This window comes from Galendromus occidentalis, unplaced genomic scaffold, assembly GCF_000255335.2.
Source record: "Galendromus occidentalis unplaced genomic scaffold, Mocc_1.1 scf7180000077477, whole genome shotgun sequence".
NCBI classification, from domain to species: Eukaryota; Metazoa; Arthropoda; class Arachnida; order Mesostigmata; family Phytoseiidae; genus Galendromus; species Galendromus occidentalis.
In genome coordinates this window covers 688759-698101 of record NW_003805465.1, presented here as the reverse complement: position 1 = coordinate 698101, position 9343 = coordinate 688759, and the positions used below count along the sequence as shown (strand labels likewise).

General features: G+C 53.4%; 1 protein-coding gene across 1 annotated transcript; it reads right to left on the bottom strand.

The window, feature by feature from the left end:
* Positions 1-206: 206 nt before the first annotated feature.
* Positions 207-7434, bottom strand: LOC100900313 (uncharacterized). Its single transcript, XM_029111947.1, has 5 exons — positions 7100-7434; positions 4126-4294; positions 3655-3859; positions 606-784; positions 207-542 (listed from the first exon to the last, which is right to left on the bottom strand). The coding sequence occupies exons 1-5, from the start codon at positions 7432-7434 to the stop codon at positions 207-209; spliced, it is 1224 nt and encodes a 407-aa protein (XP_028967780.1).
* Positions 7435-9343: the final 1909 nt, after the last annotated feature.

Below are 9343 nucleotides of genomic sequence, written 5' to 3'. Positions count from 1 at the left end.
CAGTATGCATACAAACAGTCAGAGATCACAGACAACAAACGGCCTTGGGGCGCGGCCGTTAATCAATTAGTATAGTATCGGATGAGAGGATCATGGCATCAGTCAGTTATCTACGAAACTGTGAAGGACAGTCACAGTCGCTCGCTGTACGCCGTCGTCGTCATCATCGACAACTTTGATATCGCCATTTTCGTCCAACTTTGACATCACGTATTCGAGTAGGGCGACATATCCTGTGGTTCGCTATACACTGAGGGATATTGCGCTTGCTGGCGTTGCGAAGGTAACATTTGCCGTGGTCCCCCATTCACACCTACGGGTAGACGTCCGCCCGTCGCGTACTGTCGTTGAGGCTGCTGGACACTAACAACGGGCATTCGTCGTTGACACCCATTTAGCCGATCCATAGTGTACGGCAAACGAGGCGACTGGTGGACCTCGTCGTCGATAACCGCGTAGATATTCTCCGTTACGGGTCCTGTGCTCTGGTAGGGATGGAGAAGCGTTCTTCGTGTCAGTGTGTTTGCTTGTTGTTGTTGTTGCTGCTGCTGCAACTGATGTTGCAACTGCTGCTGCTGTTGGAGATGTAGATGATGATTTAGCGCTTGCGATGGCTGCTGACCGGGAATCCCCCGCCCTTGACCGTTCGGAGGGAAGGCTAGCGGCGTTTTGGACTGGTAGTAGCTCTGCTTCGGTTCGAGACCATGCCCATACTGCATATTGCTGTTGAGCTCCATCGAATCGGAAGAGCAGCTCTGCTTCCGGCCCGACTCCAGATCGCTGCCTGAAATTCAAAATAAATGAATTATTATTTTTTTGTTCGGACGAGAGTGGGAAGCGAAAAGAGATTCTCCGTTTCTGGCTCCCGGAGGGAGCTGGCGCGCAACTTGCTCTCGGATTATTTTTCCAGCTTCTCTCAAGCGATAAGGCCGATGATGTCCATGGGAGATCCTGCTCGCCATCCGCCCCGAACGGATCGATTCGCGGGAAACCCCTTGACCCCATCACTTGTCGTAAAATGTCGCTAATCTCCAAGCCAGGTCCACGTTCGACTCCGAGGAGCGAAGGAACAAACGGACATCCGAAAACACGGACGGACCGAACGACGGACGAACGGACGAGAAGCCCACTGTCGGTCGGTCGTGCTGGGCACTTTCGGGGACCACCGCGAAAATACTGTTGCTCCCGAACGGAGCGAAAAGAAGAAGAAAGCCACCACCACCACGACGGCGACGATGATGGCGACGACCAGGATACTTTTGGTAAGCGAACAGATAATAAACTGCAGACAACCAGAAACCCTGCCGCAAGGACCGGAGCCACGCTCTGGAGCAAGAAGACTGGCGAACGCGCGAGCGAAGGAATGAGTGAGCGAGCGAAAGAGCGAGTGTCGGCTGAACGCAACTCATAAAAAATAATGTATTAGTTAGATTCACACGAATCGGGTCATCGCCCAATTCGTGATGCCGATTAATTAAATACCGAACACAAAATCACCTTCGAACGCTTCTACCGCCACCGTTGTTTGAACGGGAAAGTCCGAGACACGATAGAAGGAACCGAGCGACGGAAGCGACTGAACTACGCTTCTTTCCGTCGTTTCGCTTCACTCTGGGCAAACCGAGACGGGCCAAAAGAGCGAAAACGGCAGTTATGCATTGTACAACTCGCCTAGATGGAGAATCGCGTAACGTGAAAGCGTGATTTCTCGGCTGTGGTCGATACCGAAGTCGACGCACGATGTTTGTGATCTATGCGTGAGCCAAAATACAAATTCGTCTCATTCATGCCCACGTAATATGCGAGGAAATACGCGCGTGTTCAGCCTCATCGCGACCGGCACTGGGAAGTGGCCTGCTATCTACTATGTACATATGTATGTACATGGATCTACTCTCGGATGTCCGAGGGTTCGGAATGCAAACTTGATTCAATGGTCACAGAGATGGAGTCGTCCACACGATTCTACACTCCATCGCACTCCGGGCGATCGACTACGTTGAACCATGCATATCATCCTTGAAAAACCTCTCCCACGGAATGAATAAAGAATGTCAGACGGATCGGCGGCGGCGTCGATGACGGATTATACACCTCGGAGTTCCCTCTTAAAAGTCGAGAAATTCGCCAGCCGCACCCTGCCGAAGATTCGCTCCGGTGCCCGACATTCTCCTGCGATAAGAAATCATTTGCCCTGGTGTTCCTCTTCTATTTCGGACGACACCGATTCAATTTTTCGGTCATACGTCGATGGTCCGATAAACCGCCCGGCGAGCGAAACGAAGAGGCTACCTGCATACGCTCCCCATCCACGTGACGCTCGGAGCGCTCGATGAACAAATACAAGCAGTCAGATCGTAGCGAGAGAAATCATGTTTGGGTGGAAATTTTTCAGATAGCGTAGAAAACTCTTTCAAAGGGCGCTGAGAAGTTGCTGCTCGATTCTTCCAGGCGGTAGATGGGCTTCTGCGCGAGCTGTAGAGATGGAAATTCTCGCACCGAATTGCCCGCCACGGAAACCCGGCGCGGCGCTGCGCCGGCCCTCTCAGGAAGAAATTCGAGATGCCTCTCCAGGGAGGAGATACGTTCTCCGTTCGACTCGATGAGGGCGATCCGGCTGTGGGACCTACGATGTTCCACAGCATATTCGGCTGACCCTGCAGACATGTTCATCTCTCCGTCCGTCGTTCATATCGAACATTCGCTCTGATTCGTATGCCTGAATGACGATGGAGTTTTCATTGCGTTATCAGGCTGACGAGGAACATGCGATAGGCCCGCTGTATGCTGTGATCGAGAGGTATTCCGGGCGAGCAAACAGACAAGCATGTGCTTCCCGCCAACAAACGCCGAGTCAGCATCGCGGACCGCCTGATTAGATGAACGGAGGGAACCGATGCAAATAAGCGTTGACAACACTGATTCAACCGAAAGCAGCCGAATCAATAAACTCACGGAGTTCGCCAGCCTGCTGCCCGCCATGACAGGAGCCGGGACCCAGAAAAAACAACCCAGCATCAAAAACGGGAGACACAGCTCCTCATCGCAAGTGGGTGATGATTGCTCGTGAGTGATTCTTCGGTCTCTTCGCCGGTCGGACGCATGTGGCATTCTATTCAATATTTTTTTCGTCTGTGATTGTCGTTCTCTCGACGTTGTGCTCGGCGATAGTCGTCGTCGCTTCTTTCCAATGCTCCGCAAAGAGAGAGCGCGAGAAGTAAACATTCAAATCCAGACAAACCAGAGGCCGGCCGTTCGCCGTGTCGACCTGTCGAGCCAACAACCACCAGCTAGTCAGGCACCATCCATCGATTGTAAATCAGCCAAAAGTCGAAGGCGACGCATTAACGACCCCGTGAGCTGCTGATGACGACGGTGGAGTCGATGGTAACGGAAGACCTTTCAGAAGTCGAATCCAGTCCGCTGCGTCGACGTATACCTATCGCTTATCCAGTTCGCTTCTCCTCCTTTTATAAAAGTGAGACAATACGGGCCGTATCGTAGATATGCGGGGACAATGAACGGGAACCCAGTTTCGCTGAAAAATCTTGGCTCAAACCGTTCCACGTGACGAATCGTCGAGTTCTCGAACTCTCGTCGAAGAACGTCAAGTCTACAGAATCCTGATCTAGGCGAATGGGAACGACTACTCACCGTGCTCATCGTCTTGGCGGTCCTGGTCGAGGACTTGCTCGTAGATCGGGTTGTACTGTTCTTTGTTGGCGCCCGCAGGTTTTCGCCGTTGTGACCTTTGGGGATCGTTCAGAGAAATCACAGACGGCGTGACTATGCCACGGAACGCCGACGGGAGTGTCGTAATGCCCTGCTGACCGTAAGATCCGCATTTGACATCGGAGAGCTGTAAAGTTTCAGAAAGCTCTTATTAGTGAATCTCTATCAGAACGTGGAAGCTGTATGATGCCCGGACCGAAAGCATTATCTGACGAATCGGCTAGTTTCGCGCCGTTGATTGCGAAGTGCTTGAGTGTTTGAGTTCTGTGATGGTGATCTGTCTGTTGAAGTCACATGTGAATCTCCGAGTTGACAAGTTTTGATCGTCGCTCGTCGTCGTTAGAGTCGTTAAACAGATGATAACGACTAGATCGTGTGTAGGAGAGCACTCACCTCAATAGGATTGAGGCCATCGCCCTGCAGGAACGGATGTAAGGTGGCCGTGTGATTTGAATTCAACAACAGAGGATTGATTCCCGGTGCGGAAATCTGCGACTGACCAGGCGCTCCCGGTACCTGATTTGACTTGCATGGAAGGAAATGCTCGACCTTCTTCTTGTGTCTGCGAAAAGAGGGAACGACCATTAGAGTTTATTGACGGAGATAAATTGAGCCATTCAATGGAATTTCTTCTTCATCAGTTTCATTCGACCTGGAGGTGGATATTAAATGAAATTGATCTCGAGACTATACGCTCAATCTCACGGCGACAAAAAGAAATAAAAAACTATCTATCTATCGGTCGAAGCACGAGGAGTTCGTGCACGAGAGCTTGAGATTGCCTACACGCTCTACAGCGCTCGACGCGGGCGGCTCTTGTCGGAACCGTCATTCTAATGGTCACGATTCAGGCTGCCTGACACACGTACTATAGGTGAATCCGACCAGAGCATCGAACATTTCACGAGACGCTTGTCCGGCTCGGTCTCCACGGGCACCATAGGCGGTGTTCGATTTCGCCTCTCTATGTTTCTGACGCTCCGGAACGGCTGCTTTCTGAGGGAGAAAGACGATCGCGAATCGCCGCCGAAATTCTCGAGCTTCGTACATCAAATCAAAGTGCCAGGCATTTTGATAGTTCCGAATCGCGAAACCCCTCGTCGAATCTCACCGGTTCTCTTGCCTTTCGACGTTCTTATACAATCGTAGCGAATTCTACCATGTTTGGCCTATAACCTTCCACCCAGAAGGCTCAGAGGTTTCAGAAAATCGACGAGCGCCGGATACGTTGACGGGTTCGCGGTAAAATCACTGGATCGTTTGACTGCGAGGAGGAGCATACTCGCCCACAAGTCATCAGGCCGACGATGCAACGTGCCGACAGAAAATGAATTCCGAGTACTCATCGCGCTGCATTCGTTGTCTGTCCAAGCATCCTCGGCCATTGCCAACTGTCTGCCTTCCTGCTGCCTACCTCCCGAAGAGCTCGGCGTCCGGCTGGTGTCGGCATTAATATCGTCATCATATTTCTCTCTTTCCGTTTATATGTCTACTTTATATGGAAATGACCGCCAATTACACAGACGGTCGGTCGGTCGGCCGCTGCTGTCTCTGTCGGTGCTCCCGTTGTCGCTGTCTCGCGGTAGCGAAGGCGTGAAGCCACGGACCGGAATGAGCCGACAGGGTCCGGACGCTTGTTTACAACGCGTGTAACCACCGCACGACAGAAAAAAACACGTACGGAAAGAGAACGGATGACAGCACGCTCGGGGAGAAGAGCTCCAACAAAAACAGAAGATGGGGTATCCGAGAAGATCTTAATCACAGTGGCATGCCCTGGGATCAAGACACGAAGCTAGAGGCGCGAGAGGTACCGCCTCATCGAAGAGCAAGTGCAGGGAATATCCCCGGGAAAATCATCCGTCCCCGTTGATGCGAAGACACGCTCCCCAGGGACGTACATCGGACGCTTTCCTCACGGAAAATCGAAGTGGTCCGGAAAAGCCGCCGCGGAAAGATTTGGTCTTCGATCTTCTAGGAACACGAAGTTGAACTCTGATGGAACTCAGAGAGGCGGAATGTCGAATCCGTCGACCACTCTGACTGCGTGTCTGCAGACGTGTCCGCTTTCAACGAGACGAGTATCGAGGACCAGCGGGGGGCTCCTGAGCCATCATCGCTGGCATGAGTCCTCGTCTCCGTGAAGTCTATCCTTAATCAGATTCATATGACGCAACATATTCCAGTGTCAAGCTCATTAGGACTGCCGGACTGTCGACTCCACAAAAATTGAGAAGGTCCCGCCATGATTCTGTGCGATCTGTTCATCCAGGGCGCCAACGTCTCTTCATCGAACGAGTCGTTCAAATATCTGATTTGCTGGTTCTCCGGAATCCCGGGTCAATAGTACGATGTGTGGAAACAGCGTTGATTGGCCTGACGCTGATCCACCACCCACCGACGAGGCGAACTTGCGAATGTGTGATCTGCAAACAGACACAAGTCCGGCGCGGTCGAACTCGCCTAATAAGGTAGCCCTTGGTCGGAGCGAATCGAAGCAATCCGACCGTTCACTAACAGTTCGTGCCAACTGCTACTGTCGTTCTGAGTTGGCACGAACCGCCGTCGTGCCGATGCGGAATGGCGTACCAAGTGGGGAGAGAGAGATACGATGGATGGATAGAACCCCGCGGTCCAAATAGATACATGGATGAATAGATGGATAGATAAAGCGGCCAGTCGACCGACCTACCGACCGGTCCGGCAACGAACCGACCGATAGGGACGGAGAGAGAAACGTGGGCAGTACGTGACGCACGATTCCATCTGTACACAAAGGTTTCATTTGATACGACATAGCATAGCGCAACGTGCTCTGCCATCGGACGCCCCCCTCCCACAATCTGAACCCGAGCCCAGTGCGCCCCCCCTCTCCTCCAGGTCTGTGCACCGAAGAATCTCTAAACTGTCGGGGGAAAATCCGCCGGGGCACCGAACCAGCCATGGGGGAAGAGGAGAAGTAAGGAGCGGCGAGCTGGCCGACCGGTCGGTCACAGGAAGAAGCAAACGGTTGGGCGAACGGACGTGGAACGTGCGCGGCCACAAGAGCAAGGACGGCACGTCAGATGACCAACACAATACAATGCCGCCATATCATAATGAACATCATCACCAGTGGCACTACAAGCGCAGCGGGCACAGCGACGGTTCCGACGGCAGTATTACGATCCGTTCGAGTTTATCGACGGCTCCGTGAGTCCGTGCGGTCATGTGGTCAACAGATCCTGGGGGTCCCCGATGAGGATCAACAACTCGAATTCGGAGAGTGAGTAAATCGAATCGGTCGGTCAGAGCCCCCCCCCCCGGCTCTCGTGTCTCGAACCCTGGCGGAGGGAAAAAATGAAGAATAGAATCTGTGGTCACTTACTTGCAAAATAAGAAAATTCCGACCATGGTGAGCGTGAGTAGAATGGCACAGCATATCGTGAAGACAGGCAACGCTGACGGACCAAGGAGTGAGCTAAGTGCGCGGTCTCCCATCAGCTGACTGGCAGGACAAAATTGAAGATCGTCCGAGATCAGACCGGCCGCGCAGACGCCCGGCGGAGCCGGCGGTGGTGGAACAAACTCGGGCGGAGCTGGTAATAGATCGGCACAGCGTCCGGACGAGCTGCAGCGAAAGTAGACGAGCTCATCGTCTTCTTCGTCGGGTGCCCATTGCCAAAGCCCGGCGTCGCTCCAGTCAGCCCAGTGCTGCTCCATTGCGTTCGATTCAACTGTGGACCCTTACTCCACAGCATCATCTGCTCAGCCGACTGCGATGACAGTTCATCCCACCTGCAAGGAGAAAATCAACGAATTAGACACCCGTTGCCAAAGCGCATTGGCGACGCACAAAGCGGGCTCGGACAGTTTAGGCTCCACCGGCTCAGGATCGAATGTTGTTCGTATCGGGACGGAGACAGCAACAGACATGCCGCCATTGCACGTAATTCGTATGCAAGCGCGGCATCCTCTTTGCCTAATAAGCAGATGGACCACAAAACGATTTGACTTAGGCCAGTCATGTGAGCTTTAGCCGGGGCGGTATACACTGAGGTAACAAGTGGAATCATTATGGGCCGCCAGCCGCCACCTAGACCGTCAGAACGACGTCGACTCCGCCCGATCCTCCCGCGAACCCGGCGCGGATGCCCCGTCTCGTCCCGCCGTACCCTCCCTGTACGGCTCGGATAAACCTAAGAATGAACCCCAAATGGCCCTCAGACCCGCTACGAAGACTCTGAGCGCCATTTAGGGTTTTGACGGCCGCTGTCTCCGCCGCTGACTACCCTCCTCCCCAGCTCGCTCGCGCAATGGTCCGTCACACATTGGAGAGAAGAAAAACATCACGGATTGAAAACACACGCACTCAGATAAATGAGAGCGAGCGCCGAGAAGCCACGCAATGGATTCGTGCGGACAATCTTTCATTCGACGAAACAGCGGCACCGTGGTTCAAAGCTCTGCTAAACTCGGAATTGTCCCCATCGTTCTATAAATAAACTTATTCATCAGAGGCTGTCATCGACAAGCTGCAGCGGTAAGAATTCCCGCCACATCTTGTCCCCTCTTTTCCTTCTCCTAGGGAGACCAAGCACAGTACCGGTCCTTGTGTTGGAAGCATGATGCTCTTTAGTGTTTCTGTCCGGAGCGTTCCTCTCGCTGTCATTATACTTCGTTCGCTTCGAGAGAAATCCCTCGAATTCCTCCGGGCTCACTAGAGCTCATCCCCGGGCGACGTTCCTGAGGCGGCGGCGGCGGTGGCGGCATTCGGCAGTCGAAGAGCCGATTAATCCGCAGGTTGCAGTAGCGGCCGAGTGTGCCGGAGGGAACGAGTGGAAAATGATGAGGGGACAGAGCGCGCTGACGACGGAGAGACAGTAGCGTCACCGCTCGCAGAGCAAAGAACGCAGCCGGAGAAGGTGTCCGTTCATCTTTTCTCTACGACGAGCAGCATTTTTAGAGCACTTTGTCATCGGCATGCTCCGCCAGTGTGCAGCCTGAATGAGTAACCTGCCTGCCTGCCTACCCGACCGCCTCGCTGGCTGGCTGTCTGTTTGGTTGCTCGTTCGCCCGCCAGACCGAACGAGAGAACGCCGAGCATCATCATCGAGCAGCCTCTGGGAAAAAATCTGCGAGAGACGTCGCTCAAAGTCTCGGCGCTCGGAACACCCGTTCGACGTTGAGTGTGGTGGTGAAACCCGACGGAGAGCAACAAACCGAAATCTCGACGGAGGCAAATAGAGAAAAGGCGAGAAGAAGTTCTATCTTTTCGGTGGAAATTTCCCTCTCGGTGGTGGGGGACTCGGCCGCCTGGATCTAAATAGTAATGTCGTCGACCGAAACCGCTCGAACTATATCCCAGAGGCTCGGCCGCATGAGACTATCTGTCGTCCGAAAAAAAAGGAAAACGAAGAAAAAATGAACAGGCGTAGTTGTCCTTCTTCGTTTCTCGCTTTCGGTACTTTGGGGCCGTAATTGATAGCCGACTGCCCAGTGAGCGAGCGACCGACCGACCAAGCGAGCGCACTGGTCGGCTCCGCGGCTACTTCCTCAGCTCGGTGGAATCGCCGGCCACATGAGGAGTGTGAGCGAGCGAAAAAGCTCCAGCTCCTTCTCATCTTCTTCA

Coding starts and splice junctions, on each gene's coding strand:
- LOC100900313 (XM_029111947.1), bottom strand. CDS start 7,434: ATGGAGCAGCACTGGGCTGACTGGAGCGACGCCGGGCTTTGGCAATGG. Junction 4,295..7,099: donor GGAATTTTCTTATTTTGCAA/GTAAGTGACCAC, acceptor CTCTTTTCGCAG/ACACAAGAAGAAGGTCGAGC. Junction 543..605: donor CCGGTCAGCAGCCATCGCAA/GCGCTAAATCAT, acceptor TTGCAGCAGCAG/CAACAACAACAACAAGCAAA.